Source organism: Anarrhichthys ocellatus, unplaced genomic scaffold (genome assembly GCF_004355925.1).
Source record: "Anarrhichthys ocellatus isolate YVR2014 unplaced genomic scaffold, GSC_Weel_1.0 scaffold93, whole genome shotgun sequence".
Lineage (NCBI taxonomy): Eukaryota > Metazoa > Chordata > Actinopteri > Perciformes > Anarhichadidae > Anarrhichthys > Anarrhichthys ocellatus.
Genome location: NW_022280123.1, coordinates 1,202,176 through 1,217,563, shown reverse-complemented (window position 1 = coordinate 1,217,563; position 15,388 = coordinate 1,202,176). Strand labels below are relative to the sequence as shown.

General features: G+C 41.5%; 1 protein-coding gene across 2 annotated transcripts in view; it reads right to left on the bottom strand.

Annotated features, from left to right (window-relative positions):
* kiaa1549la (KIAA1549-like a) overlaps positions 1-15,388 on the bottom strand; it is a 97,200-nt gene that overhangs the window by 40,603 nt on the left and 41,209 nt on the right. For both annotated transcript variants that reach the window (XM_031875691.1, XM_031875692.1), the window contains exons 5-9: positions 12,732-12,954; positions 10,139-10,272; positions 9,173-9,341; positions 2,605-2,664; positions 1,652-1,812 (exon numbers count right to left, since the gene is read on the bottom strand). In XM_031875691.1, coding sequence (XP_031731551.1) covers positions 1,652-1,812; positions 2,605-2,664; positions 9,173-9,341; positions 10,139-10,272; positions 12,732-12,954 — 747 coding nt within the window. The remainder of the gene's footprint in view (positions 1-1,651; positions 1,813-2,604; positions 2,665-9,172; positions 9,342-10,138; positions 10,273-12,731; positions 12,955-15,388) is intronic.

The window sequence follows — 15,388 nt, the reverse complement described above, 5'->3', positions numbered from 1 at the left end:
TGAAGTTAAGAAAAATTCAAAATTACTTATCTGTTGATCAATTATTCGTTCCGGCTCTAATTATCATTCTATGTTATGTTTCGGACAACTCTTTAGCATGCAATCACCAATATAACTAGAAGGGCACTTGGAAAGTCCAGACCTCCACCAAGGCTGCCTCTATTCTTGAAAAATAATGCATGTTCATCTGACAAAGACAAACAAACCTCCTTGGTGCAGAAAATAATCAAAATTTCAATTCAAAACTTTCCCTGCTCACGAAGCGGTGCTGTCCAGGGTGCTGAATGTGGAGCTGTCAAGCCAATAGTCGTGTTGAATCCGACTAATGATTATCCTCACTATACACATGCATAACCAAGTGCCCCGCCAGCAGTGGGGCTCTATTGATGGCACTGACTGTATGTGAACCATTTTTGTTGAAGACTGAAACATCTTGATACATATTGGATGGATTGCCATGACATTTCATGTAGACATTTAGGGTCCTCAGTGGAAGAATCCTACTGACCTGGTGTTCCTATGACTTACAATCTAGCACCAGCAGGTCATAGTTCTTACAGTCATCCAATGACATTTCCATATCTACTAGATCAGGCATCACCAATTGACGGATCGCGGTTCGGACCCCTAGGGAGTGGCGGTTCTATCCGAACCTGTAGCCAATTTCTGATAAATGAATGAGACAGAGCATTGTTGTATTTTCGACAGTCCAGGCTATGGATTCTAGGCTCACCAATGAGCACCTGCACATGTGCATGACAATGACACTTTTCTTTGTTCAAGCCATGATTTAAACTACTGGCCCATTTCTATCTCTAAAAAATGAAGAAAGAAATGTCAATATATATATTTAAAAAAAAGAGAAATGGCTGCTCAAACCTCTGTTTGCACTTTTTCTAAAAGAGGAACTTTTAATTTTTTTTATTCAGATTGTATTCTTATTTTCTTTTACTTGAAATGTAGGCCTTAAGTTCATTGTATTCATTTTATTCATGGTAATTATGTATCTATTTATTTCCCATACAAGCGCCATACAAGTTTGAGTTAAACAATGTTGAAATGATATGGGAATGTTTGTTGTTGACCTTATTTGATAAACGTATGGGAAGGCTATTGGTATGCAATGTAGAAATTATGAGGTTCGTACCTCTGCTGGTAGGACATTTTCGTAACATAGCCTCTTTAAATTCTGATTGAATACCTCTGTACTTGGTTCACAGAACACAAATCCTCATGATTTTGGTAATCTCCTGACTTTTCATCAACCATCATCATCAAGTCAAAAATGAGTTTGAATTAGCTTATAACCAACTGCAAAGCTAACGACATGCCCATGAATATCAGTGGTGCTTTAACTATACTTTCATGCGAGTAAGCATGCCAACACGCTAAACTTGCCACGCTAAACATTACACCTGCTACATCGGCAAATTGACATAACCATTCATCATTTAGCACAAAGCACAGAGACCCTGAGTCCTAATCATAAAACTTGCAGAGGTTAAAATAAATAAAAATAATTTAGTTGACAAAGATGTGGTCACTTGGAAAGGCGCAAACTAGTTATTTTAAAGCAGAGAAATGTACAAACGCAATCCCGTCTCCGTCACTAAGGCACACAATGACGCACAAGAATCTCACTCCCATTTACCTGCACAGTGTAGCTCCCCACGGTGGTGGCCCGCCGAGGTCGTGCCGTCCGAGGGCCCTGCCTGCCGGCTACCAGGAAGAGCTCAGCCAGCCGCTGCTCCATCAGACTGGCAAAGCTCTGGTAGTTGGCCTCCAGTGAGGAGCTCTCCACATCTTGGATCACTGTGAGGAGAGATGAGAGAGGGAGACGGAGTGAAGGGACAGAGGATGGGAAAGGGAGCAGAGAAAGAGAGAGGGACAGAGAAAATAAGTAAAAGGAGGAGACGAGGAGAGTGTGGAGATAATATCAAAGGGAGGCATTGATATGAAGGAGAACAAGGGAGGATAGGGCGGAGAGATAAACAAAAGACAGGAGATGAGTCGAATATTAGAGAGGACTAGATGATTTTCCCTTCCATTTAAAAGCTGCCCAGAAACTTCTATTACAGCTGCAGTGACACACACACACACACACACACACACACACACACACACACACACACAGGTGCTCGCATCAATCTTGCTCCTTTGTGCATCTCTTACTAGGGGCTATAAGTGAGACAGAGCACTGGACGGACTTCACACACACACACACACACACACACACACACACACACACACACACTTCAGCATCATTCACACCCGGCCGTGATGTGATGTGAAGTGATCTCTCCCTCTGCCCCAGTCAAGAAGCCGTGAATTATACATCAATAGGTTTTCCCAGGAACAGAACAGCTATAGACTCTCTGGGCACAGAGAGCGCGAGAGAGGGAGTGAGCAGAGAGAAGTGGCGGGGGGTGGGTTTGTTAGGACAGAGGAGGAAAATGAGAGAGCCAACACTATTCTGCTGAATTGCACAACAACGGGCGCCAGGGTTAACTGCTGTTTTGTCCGATCAATGCGGCTCTTGATTACCGCTGATCACCCAAGTAGCACTTTTGTGTGTGTGCATGTGTGTGTGCGAGAGCTATTTACCTGTTATCACCCAATAGTTCTTAGTCACCATCGATGTGTTAAGATTATGGTATTCAAGGGCTGGAGAGGGAGAGAGAGAGAGAGAGAGAGAGAGAGAGAGAGAGAGAGAGAGATGGAGAAAGTTAAGTGTTTTTTGCAGATTTTAGAAAACATAATATTGTACACAATTATTTAAAATAAAAGCATTTAAAGTTATTACGAGCAACTTTCAGTTGTGTTGACTTTGGCGGTCCCTGTGGACGAAAGCGATAGTGCTTCTTTAGAAAACCCTTTCATTTGACTGCAGCAGGGTGTGACAGTCTGCCCCAATCAGTCCCGGTCCTTGGTTCTCGCGTGGCTCCCTTTCTTCGAGCGGGGCCCAGCAAAGCATATGTTTCTAGTGAATCTGCATGTTTTCGTCTGATACCGTACGGAATCCGACGACAAGCATTAAGAATAACTGGATGGAAATAGTCAATCTTCTCGCTGAGGGTCACGTTTACTTATGAAGGTCATAAAGAGGCATCAGTATGTTTCATAACCAGTTAAAAGTTCTTCCCAGTAGCTTCAATCAAAGTCATTTAATCTTGTTTTAATCAAAATACGAAGGCACAAACATTCTTTAAAATGTCAGATTATGTCAGGGTAATGTCACGGCTGGATGAATGTTAGCCACTCTGAATTACCTTTACATATCCACATAATTAGCAAACACTTGAAATTAACATGTCTGCCAAGTTATGTCTGGGTACTCACATTTGAAAATAACATTAACCAAAATACGTTTCCCTCAAATTACTTCAGACTACACATGGCAGTCATTACATGCCTGGAGTTAAAGTGATACCGTATGACAGGTTTGTGTGTATTAGGGCTGCCCCCTAAATGTCGGAACAATGCAGGATAACGGAACGACAGGCTGTAGACTTTAATAAAGAGATTATCATCTTAAAAAGACACAACTACAGAACGAACTGTGATGGACACAGAGAGGGGTGATGGAAACGGAGGACAGCTCGACTCATATCTTCTCGTCCCAATGCTCTCGCTCTCAGCTGGCTAAACCTGTTTACCAGAGCCTGGTTACCACCTCCTCTGCTGCCGTACGGCAGGACCGGCTTCGGCTGACGGCCTGTAGGCCTGTCGGCAGCCAGGCAGGGGTGACACTCCATAGTGTGGTAGGTAGGATTTATATTATATATATTATATTACCAGGACACACACATTTAACTTTGACTGTGTGGTTTTGTGTGTATTTATATCACAGATGACAAACAAAGGCACTAAAGAGTTTGATAGCTAAAACACAAGACTCATATAGGCTGTGAACGAGGTTCAGAGTGGACTGGGACTCGGCAGTGAAAAATATGTTTAATCATAGGTAAGCTTTTCTTTAAGGAAAAACAGCACTAATACTATTGAGTTTCTATATGAATGATATTTAAATATTTAAATGCAGTTTTAAAAATAATTTCTTCAGGTAGTAGTTCCTGTTTTGTTGAGACATTCAGGATGTGACAGATAGACTACAAAAATATATTAGTCTTTACTTTATTATCATTTGCAAAGAGCAAGAGCTGTCATCTTTTATTTGACAGCATCCACATGGAAATTTCGAAAGGAAACCATAATAATGTGCTAAATATACTTTTAATTTGGGTATTTGAATATATCTGAGTCAAGCTAAGACATGATTTGATATTTGTTTATTTATAAATATGTATTATTTATCATGATTTGTTCATTAAAAGTTTTTTTGGGGATCCATCGAAGCCGTGTAAATGCGACAGCAGTTTGTGTGTGTGCCGCAGTGACAGATCTGCAGGGGGGGGGCGTTTAGCATTGGCCCTTTGGCATGGATGATCAAATACGATGAAACACTTCTTGTCAGGTTGCATTGTGACCCCTACTTTCTTACCTCTCACTTCCCCTATCCATCTCCGCCGGCTATCACACTTTCTCTCCGCCTGCGTGCCCCTGCCTCACTCTCTACCTGTTTACCTGTCAGCCTATTCCTTTCCCTAAAAAACGCCTGTTTCCTTTACGTCCGGCCGGCTGTCTCCTTCCGCCTTTATCCACCCATCATCCCCTCCTCATCCGTCGGCCTCTCTACTCATCCTTCAACCTCTCTCTCTCTCTCTCTCCTTATTGCCCATCTGCCTGGTTCACCATCTGTCCCCCGCCTAACTCCTTCGAGCTGGCTGTCTGCCCAGAGTTGTGTTTCGGCCCGAGTCAATGGCGGCGCAGCAGTGGCATAGCTGCTGGAGTGCTTCTGCTCAAGCCTTCCCTGATTGCCCTCCGTGCGCGAGCACATTTACATTCACCGAGCTCTCCTCCGACAACAAGCTCACATAAACACTTAAGGCAAACGGCGCTGAGGTGTTAGGGTTCAGACGCCTTCGGAGAATCAGCTCAACTTGCCAGAATCAGCTCAAAATCCAGCACATTCATTTCATTGACGCTGCAGCGGTGGGGGAAGGAATAGATCAAATCTAATAATAATCAAAAGTATGAGGCTGATGTTATTTGTCTTGCTGTCAACAAACCGATAATGAATTGTCGCTATTTCAGTAGGCCTACTTCCTGACTTCCCTAACCCGTATGTGGCACTAAGCGCCAAGCTAATTCATTGTTATGGACGATGACAATCTTAAAGTAAAAAAAGTTGTCAAACTAAAATATTTCCTTTTTTCTTTTAAAAGGCTCCAAAAATGTTAGCACCTTTTTGCAGTGTATACATTTGCTCTATTGTTGGATGGGAAGTGGGTAAGAGGACTGCACCTGTACCGTTTTATTCTCTAGTAGAGCTAAATTTGGCACAGAGTACTCTCCAGTTAAATAGTTACATGCAGTAGACATCGAGTCCTCTGCATGTAAATAGTGAAGATCACATGAGAATTGATCGTCCGTTGATGCTCTCAGTACAACTGCTCAATGCGTCTGTACCAAAACATGTCTGGACTATTCCCTGTTATGTCTTATACGATTCTGTAATCTGTTCCTCATTGTTTCACCTTTAGTACAAAATAATAATAATGAATAAATGCTTCTTAAAGAGAACAGACAGGGTTTCCGTGGTGATGCCGAGTGGGTTTGGATGTGACCGTGTGAAGTGTGATGTTTTAGCCCGTTGGGTGCTGAGAGTAGGCACAAATAGATACTAATCTAATCTCGCTGGGATAAAATTAGCTCATTCGGGGGGACGTGGACAACAGATTGCCTGCGGCACGATTCCGATAATAGGAGCCGTACAGCTGTTTGCCCTTTTAAAATCTCACAGATGGCATTGGAGACTGGAGTGGAAGACGAAATGAGCTCATGTGGTTTGTGTGTGGTCTGTAGTCGGTCACTTGTGTTTGTGACGTCTTTCGGTAATTGCCACAATGCCTGTGTGCACTGCTATGTGTCTTTCAAGCAGACCCATGCTTGAGACAGGAATTATTTTCTTTACCAATTGACCTAATTGCTCAACCCACCAACATTTTTCCAATATAAAATATTTGGGAGAATTTCCTAAAAATTGTATCCATGTGCACCGAATGTGCATTATCAAATATCTTTTATGATGTCAACCCGATTACTTAATTTCACAAACATAAACTAACTTTCTATCTAGTTCTTGGTCTCCACCAGCTCCTGAGGAAAATATCTGGTTCTGGGCAGGATGCATACAGTGGCTATATTAGGGTTTGCTAAAAAAAAACCTGCTACTGCTATAAACAAGGTTGATGATGAAAAAATGATTAGAGCTGCTTTAAACAAGCGCTAGCATGGTCCTAAACCTAACAACACAGATGTGAATCCCAGTCTTCAATGTCAAAGTCCAGTTCTTTGCACCCCAACCACCTGCCATGCACCGTCAACTTATATGCAGCAAATTAATTACAGTGAAGTTACTATTTTAAGGGAACTATTTTTCCTCCTACATATGTGTGGGAAAAACAAATTAGTAGAATATTCATGTATTTTGTAGGAGAGAGGTTTGAAATCTGAGCTCATTCTATTCCGCCTGGAGGCCATAATATATAATCCTTCTTTACTTTACACAATATAGAGTAATCTTGAATTCCCCCCAGGTCAAACATACGCTAAGTCATGAATCATGCATTGCTCTGCGGTGGACTCAATGGTTCTCAGTAGCTCTGAGCAAGCTCTATGGTTAGAAAACAAACTGCAGCAGTGGCCTTATGACAGGGCAGACGTGCCCAGTCGGGTTCAGGTCCCCTTTTCAGCTAAAAAATATCTTTGTGTCAATATTGTAATCCTTCATAGCTGGCGGTCCTCCATCCTACGTACCTCCAATCTCTGTCTGGGGAGCCTTTTCAAGAATAAAATAAAGCTCTGAATGTTTTAAGCTCTGTACAGGGATGTGGGCACGTTTTTTTTTTGTGTTTTTCTTAAGTCAACCTTCACAGCTTGAGGGGAACGCTGAAGCTAGTTATGAACAAATACGATCCCGTTAACACTTCCTTGACACATTTAGTGGTTAAAAAGATGTACATCAGCACGCCCAAGTCTGGTAGCGGGGCCTTTACCTTATAGAATAAAAGTATAATGCAAAAGGTGAAAGAAAGCAGTTGTAAAGTTAGAGGATAACCAAAATGTTTATGTCTAAATAGTCACCTTTCAACAATAAATGAACACTAGCTTCAATGGAGGGAGCATCTTTGCGGCGTGTGAGACAACATGATGTCACAGCCGTGGAATGCCAACACCAATTTTTGTGAAGTGACGTTTTGTTGTTTTTGATAGAATCCGGCGCGTTGCATCGACTCAAAGAGACGACGTGCTACCGCAGCATTTAGCTAAACATTACAAACTGGTTATTTGTGCTACACATTGCAACTGTCAGAGCCACGTGCCTCGTCCGCAGATAAATTACTCATTTTCATTTTCTCTTACCGCCCTCTGTGAATAATTACAGCGGCATCGTAATTGCCCGGCAGTGCCTCTGAGAAGATGGCTTGGAGGTACATCAAGCAAATGAGTATCAAGTACTCTGACTGAACTTTAATTTGTTGGCCCTGCACCATTAATTGCGGGGTTAGACAATGCTGGCCAAGTCTCTCCGTGCATCCATAAGAGCAGAGCGACTCTTTGTGACTGTACAGAAACGAGCCATGAGAGAGAGGGAGGAAATGTTCACGAGCAGCGTTGCCAACTCATTTAGCTGCTGGCGGCTCAAAACATCACTCCCTTGCTAATTTGCATATTATAGTATTTGTGACCTTTCACTGTCCTGTTTGGATTTAACATAGAATTAAATACAACAAAAGAACGTTCACTGGTATTAACCATACTCAATCATACTTCATACTTTGCCATCAAGTGAATTGGAGGTCCAAGCTTTAAAGGGTCAATTCACCAAAGTTTCAAAAAGCTAATTTTATCATTACTACTTAGTGGTATCCAGCCATGCAGGCAGTTCTGTTTTTTTTTGCTCAGGTGTGGACATATCAATTTCTGAGATTTATATCTCCCACCAATATAATGGAAGTAAATGGGATGTTTTTAGTGAGTTCATAATCCTTGATCAGAATTGATCAGTGGCGCTACCCTTTAAACGATGACACTCTAGGGTTCCCTCTAGCGTCAGTTTCCGCTTGTGTCTTTTTAAAATAAACTTCCTCGTTCACAGGAAACACATTGTTTCCTTTTGTTACATGCATACTTATAGACTCTTTTCAAAATAAACTTCAGATCTAGGTTTAGTTATTTTAAGGTTCACTTACGAAACAAAACTACCTTTTGGTTTGGGTTCAAAAATGCTACGCTTGCGGCATGACTGGCGTTACTTAAGTACGCAAGTTACGTAACAAAATTTGTCAACGACGTTAATTTGGTTTCACTCGGGACTCAAACAGCGGTCTCCTGAGTGAATCCCTTTGTTTGTTTCACCCGTCCAACTTTTCCTGCCAACAGCCCAACGCAGAGTTTCCTCTCTCTTTTCTCACTCTTCGCCAGTTGGTCTGACCGTCTAATAATGACGAGGATGGGTTTACACTGGAGCTAGTTGAAAGCTCGGTGCGTCTCATACAGACGCTAAAAGGTGCGTTGATATCAGGCGCCGAGGGGCACCAACCAAGCGTCAATATTTGACGAGTTTGGAGTGAGGAGGGGTTGGAGAAGCATGTCTTTACAGAAATAAAGTCTGCATTACTCTTGACAATCCAAAATATATCTAGAAGGGACAGTAACTTTGGTAGAATATAGTTCCAAACAAATCTCAATTCACGGGGCATTTATTGGGGTGTTTCCAAAGGTGGATTTTTTGACCACGTGTTGTGCTATGGAGCAATGGTTTTATGAGTGGGCGCCCATTTTTGTTTGTATCGCGCACAAGTAGTAAGCGGGAGACATGATGCACATTACTGCTGTTTTACGCCATTTCACTGATCAACAGTTGTTGCAGAAACATACAAAGCAACTTAGAAATGCCGTAAGCTGTCAACCATGGATGTAGACATAACAGGATTTAAAATATTCAAATCTAGGAGTTGCAAATGTTTCATGAGGAAACACTGAACACGCTCGTTCACTCTCTAGCTCTCCACCTTAGGACCATAGGGTGCATCATAATTTCACTTACGCTCAGCGATGACCATGGGTGGGTAGAACAGAAAGTATCCCACCAGCTCCGCGGTCAGCTGGTTGAGGAGCCCGCTGGAGATCGTCCCGTTGAGAATGGCATCCTGGTTCCTCACCACATACACCAGCGAGACAGACGGAGAGCCCGGCTCCTGGGATACGCTCTGGATCTGAGGATAAACACATCATTTTTTGGAATGATTATTCAATTCTTTATTTATGGCAAGCACATAAACAGGGTGCACATTTATAATTAAAACATTCATACAGAAGAAGCTAAACATACCAAAAATCTAAGTTGCCCCATAAAGAATACATAACGGTGCTCCGGACACAGTACGACACCTTCAATGAACAATGTTTTTTTTCTTTCTTTCTATAATAAGACCTGCACGTTGCTCTGAAAACAATGTGACTGAGTCACCCTAGTAAAGCAGATGTCGATACGAGATACAAGGACCTCCCATCGCATTTCTCCATGAGTGTTAATATTTCAGAGGATTAATTATGAATGGAGCCTATATCAGCCTCCGCTTGCCCAGACCCACTTTATGATTGTGACGGTGTGTGCATGTATATCCTGCAGTCATGAGAGCACCTTGACGATCAGAGAGAAAGAGACCGAAAATGAGAAAGGAGCTGGGAACAAAGGGACGGAAAGTAACTGAAAGGGTTCAAAACATGAGACGGCACTGTAGAAGAAGGACTTGTGATTGTAGCTCTGGAAATAACAATGCATATGCAGCTGCAGTCACTCCGTCCTTTAAGTGTATATTGCTATCAATAATTTTTGACTAGTGTGACCTTTCATTGCCTGATAACAGAGAGATGATCGGGGTTTTATTTATTTGCAGTAAGTAGCTGTATTGTTGTAAGCGTTCAGAATTTTGACACACCCGTGAACATGACACACATGGTTGTCTGCATTCCGCACTAAAAAACAGCCTCCATGAACCCGACGTCGTACCTCCACGGTGAGCCTGTTGTAGGTCTCCAGCACTTTGTCCTGAGCCTCGTCGAAGGCGTTTTCCAGCCGCTGCTCCAACATCTGGACGAAACTGCAGGAGTAGATGTTGTCTGTTGGGCCGACGAACCTCAACACTGCGGGGGGGGGGGGGGGAATTTATGTTTAATTGATATTGAAATGGAATTTAGTTTCAGTCTGGGAATAATAACAGCACACAAACAATTAGGGAATGAAAGAAAACAAATGACTCCCTACAAATTAGTAATTTAATTGACATGATGCCGTTTTAAAAATGTCAAATCTCAACATATTAGAGCCATTAATTTAATAAAAAGTTTGTTTGTTGTTTCCAATTACACCACTACAATATAAATTGTATTTGTTTTATACCCCCCATACTTTCATTCATTGAGTAATGTACAGAAGTATAAGTGAGCAATGTAAAGTGTAAAAAAATGCTTGATTTGATCGCGATATACTTTGATGTCTTTTCTTTGACAGAATTTTCAAGAGGCTACAGTACATCATTATTATGATTTACAGTTCAAACGGTTTAACACAAATGCATCCGTAGCAATTAAACAACCTACAAGCCGTATCTGGAAGCTGTGTTTTTGGTATTAATGAAAGAGTTGCTCTAGATATACGTTGTGACCTAAGCAGCAAGACAGAAAGAGGATTATCGCCACTATCTAGAATGAGAACAACTAAAAAGAGTAGTTGCTTGTCAGCGTCACGTAGTTCGGCACTGAAGGGGAACAGGGTAAACAATGGTGAGCCCATCAGCAGATTATGGTGGATGTTATTAATATTGTCTCAGTCCTCTTACTGCAGTCGCCCTCCATTCTCTCCCTGCACTCTGTCTTTATCGATTTTTTTTATTTTTAAATAGACTCTAAGAGGAAGAGGTGGAACAATATTCTGACCTAAATTCAAACGTTGTGGTGCTTATGAGCGCAGGCTACGTCTCCGAAGAAAGGCAAAAAGACTCTGCACCCTTCCCTAGTCTCATAGTCTGCGACACATACATTGCAGGCACCAACAGCGTTGACCCAGTCTTATGCAAATTGTGCTGTGGATGGTGAATTGGAATATGCTGTGTATTGATGGTAAAGTGCCCACTTTATACACAGCTGCACACTGGCATGGGGATCATCTTTACTGCAGTATGCATCACACTATGAAAGCGATGAAATATGTAACTTGGCCGTTTATCATAGTTCAGTTGGTATTACTGAAAACGTTGAGGACCCAATGCAGTTTCCCGTTGGTGATTAAAGCTTCTGTGTTTAGGATTTGAAAATTTCCAACAATGACGTATGCTGTAAAATCCCAAAAGACCTAATTAGCTATTTTGTTTTTCCGCTGAAAAAATATCTGTAATGAGAACAATTTGAAGCAGTATTATTTTTATTTTTATTTTTATTTATCATAGTTTTTTAGGCAACAGGGATGTACAATCACTGAAACTTAATATGGCAAAAGTGGAAGCAAACAGCTGCCTAGTCACACATCCAGGAGACACAGAGCAACACAACCATCTATTTGGAGTCGTGTTTCCGTCCACATTGTCAACAGAAGTCCAATATTCACTCACCTGTTAATAAATATCTGTTTGGCTGCTAATTGCTGCTTTAGGTCGACCAGCTAATTGCTAACTTTGTGTTGTGTTGTGTTGGTGCCGCGCAGGTAGTGTACAGTGGGTTTATCAGAGTTGTTTCATGAAAAACAGCTTCGTGATGCTGCTGGAAACAAGGTTGATGAGAGCTAACCAGAACATGAAGGTTGCAGGCCATCAAACCAAAACAATGAGCTGAAAAACATTGAAACGCTCTGTAGAGCTGGGTGATTATTCTATGTGGGTTTATCACTGTGAGCGACCCCTTTTATATTGCATGTACTGTGCTGTCATTAAAGCCATTGTTAATATAAAGATGTGTATTAGTGCACATACTGGCTTTAATTCAATCAGTAACCCCACTGCAAAATCTATCAAATTCTTTAAAACAAGCTGAATCAACACCAGTATGATTTAAAAAAAAAAAAAAAATCCTAGTTTAGAAAAGTAATGGTTTTCCAATCTGTGCCTGTATCTTTGAAATAGCAATGTGTTAACTGCACTGATTTCCCTACCCATGTTCCCACAAGACTCGATTTAGATGTGTGTGTGTGTGTGTGTGTGTGTGTGTGCGTGTGCGTGTGTGCGTGCGTGCGTGCGTGCGTGCGTGTATGTTCCGAAGTGTGTGTGTGTGTGTGTGTACGTTCCGAAGTGTGTGTGGGTGTGTTTTGTTAAGAGGCTTAAGAGGCTGACTAAATGAATGGACCAATTTGCCTTTGCTCTGCAATCATGGGAGTTTGTATGGGATTTAGGGTATCAGAGAAGAGTAAAGGAGAGCAGACATGTAATCAGAATTTTCTAATTTTGTCTCTGCTCTACTCTTCCCTTGTGTCTCCCTCCCTGTACTCTCATTGCGTTTTCTATCTCTCTGCTCTCCTTCTGCTCGTATTCTCTCCCTCCTCCTCGTCCTCCTCCTCTTCCTCCCTGCACATCTCTAACCACTGCTATTCCTAGTTTTCCATCAGGTCCCATCACCTGTTTTTAGCTGCAGGTGGATGCTTGGAGCAGGGACCCAGGCTGCCACGGGAACCAGGACCGCCTTGACCAACGGGGTGTGCTGCCTGATGTCCGACAGCAGCTTGTCAAAACCGTAAACGTGCAGCGCCTCGACCACCCGGGAAGAAATGTAGACGGTCTTGCCGCTGATCACGTAGTAACCCAACGTTACGTTGTGGGGGCTGCAGTCGTCGTGTTCCACCTGTGTGAGAGAGAGAGAGAGAGAGAGAGAGAGAGAGAGGAAAATTCAAGTTGTAGCTTTTCTTTTTTTTGTTGTTTCGTTTTGTTGTTCGTTTACATCTGTATTTCAAAAGGGACTGTGTACATGTATTCTAAAAACATGGTGATGCTAGTACGTCTGGAGGATTCTTGTTCTTATTTCAAAGCAAAGAAGACCCAGAAGAAACCGTATCAGAAGAGAAATCAGTGCTACCAGGTGAAACAAGACTATACAGGGGAAGAGGTGGTGGGGTGCATCCATATTTAAATACATGTTGTACTCGCTATGGGTTTAGAACACAAATGCACCACACTGAGGGTATTTATAATCCCTTTTTTTTTTTCTTTCTTTTTTTAATCTGCCTCAAAGGCATAGTTTAGCTTGAGCCTCCAACAGGGATAACGCTGACTAACTGTGTCCTGGAAAAACACGGGCAGACAACAATCGGCGGTGAGTCAAGACTCGTATTTCTGGAAGCATCCACCACCCACCTGCCTCTACCCTCCACCTCCGTCCACACTGGAGCAGCTGTGGCTGTTCTTACTATGGCCCTCTCCTCATCCCTCTTCCCCTCTCCTCTCCTCGGCGTTCACGTCCCTGTGTTTATTTATGTCTTTGTTAACAACTATAACTCATCCTATGCAGCGTCCATAACTGGTCACTGAATGTTTAATAACACAGCATGTAATCATACATATTTTATTAACCTGCCTGAGAGTTATTTGCCCATGTGTATAAACAGTGAATGATCCTGTAATAAAAAAAATAAATAAGCCTATATAATAATAATAATACATTTTATTTGTATAGCGCTTTAAAAGGTACTCAAAGGCACTTTACATGGTAGAAACAGAAACAATGAAAGCAATAATAATATAAACAAGGCAAAGAGATGAAATTATAAAAGTGAGAAACTAAACAAAAACATACATAAATAGCATAACAGATTAAAAGCAGATTTAAATAGATGAGTTAACAATATACATGGGTATTGTGTAATTGGTTATTCATAAATCATTCATAAATTGGGAATGTAATAATTTGAAGAATAGACTCACATCAGGTAATGTTTCCATCGTAATGCATACCGTTCTACATATAAGCAATTAAAAACAGCAGGTAATATAAAAACTACAATGTCCAATCACACGCTCCTAAAGTCATCGACATTCTATAAGCACTCATCAGGATTAAGCAGGATAAATTGCGCCTACTTAACAACTATGTTACTACAACAATACGATGTGTGTATTAGAACATGCATGCGGTTTACTGATGTATCTGGATAACTTGCTGAGTCATCCTCAGAACAGGCCTTTTCACGTGATCCAGATTCGCATTGATCTGCAGAGTTATCGAGATAAAGGAGTAAACCTGCTTCCTGTAATAGACCCTGCTTAGAAATATACAGTTCACAAAAAACAAAACAAAAAAATAAAAAAAAAATAAAAAATTTGTCGTATGAATAATCTATGTCCAACAGCACACTCCTGGACAGTAATCAATAGTTATCGTGGACAAATCGTTGACGGACATGGCTTTTCAAAATAAGGGAAAATTCATTGTTCATATTGATAAATAAATAACTAATTTAAGGTAATTTTAAGATACACCTTAAAACTCTTTTATTCTCTTTTATAACTACTTTTCAGAACATTGCTCTGGAGATGTTGGAGTTGTTGTTGGGACAAACTTATAAGGAACTATTGAATCACACATATCAAATAAATCAAAGACAGCCCGACAAAGGATTTGAACACCGAAGGGCCAAATGAAAAAGAATGCGAGAGGTTTCCAGCCAGCTACAGAACAAATTTGTGCACAACGGCAGGAGTATAAATCAGGCATAGCTGTGTGTTAATAACTCTGTGGTGCTGTCTGTGGTGCTGAAGTAGCAGATGAATAAATTGCACCTTTTCCTCTGAGTCTAGCCCTTCTGCCAGTTTCGTCTTGGATCTATTATATTCTGGGGGCAACCCTGCACCCTGTAGAAGCTGCAAGGTTTTTTTTTCATCATTCTTTTGCATACCTGAATCCATTAAAGACAACCAGACCTGCCCTTACCCCCTCGCTGTCACTTCTTTCTCCCTGCCAACATTTTGCAAGCCGTAAAACTGGCCAATTTCCACATGTGATTATGGTTAACCTCATTGTTCAATGATGCAACACATTAAACACTGCTGCATGCTAATTTCATGCTGTTTGACGATCTCCGTCGCTGCCGAAGCCAATATTTGCCCATCAACAATGCCTGAAAACACTGCCTGTGGCTTTTTAGAAAAAGAAAAAAAACTCTCTTTATACCGCTGCTGTCTCTCAACGGACTGATCCAGATTGAATAGCTGATGGAGAGAATAAGAACTGAGATATGTGTGTGTGTGTGTGTGTGTGTGTGTGTGTGTGTGTGTGTGTGTGT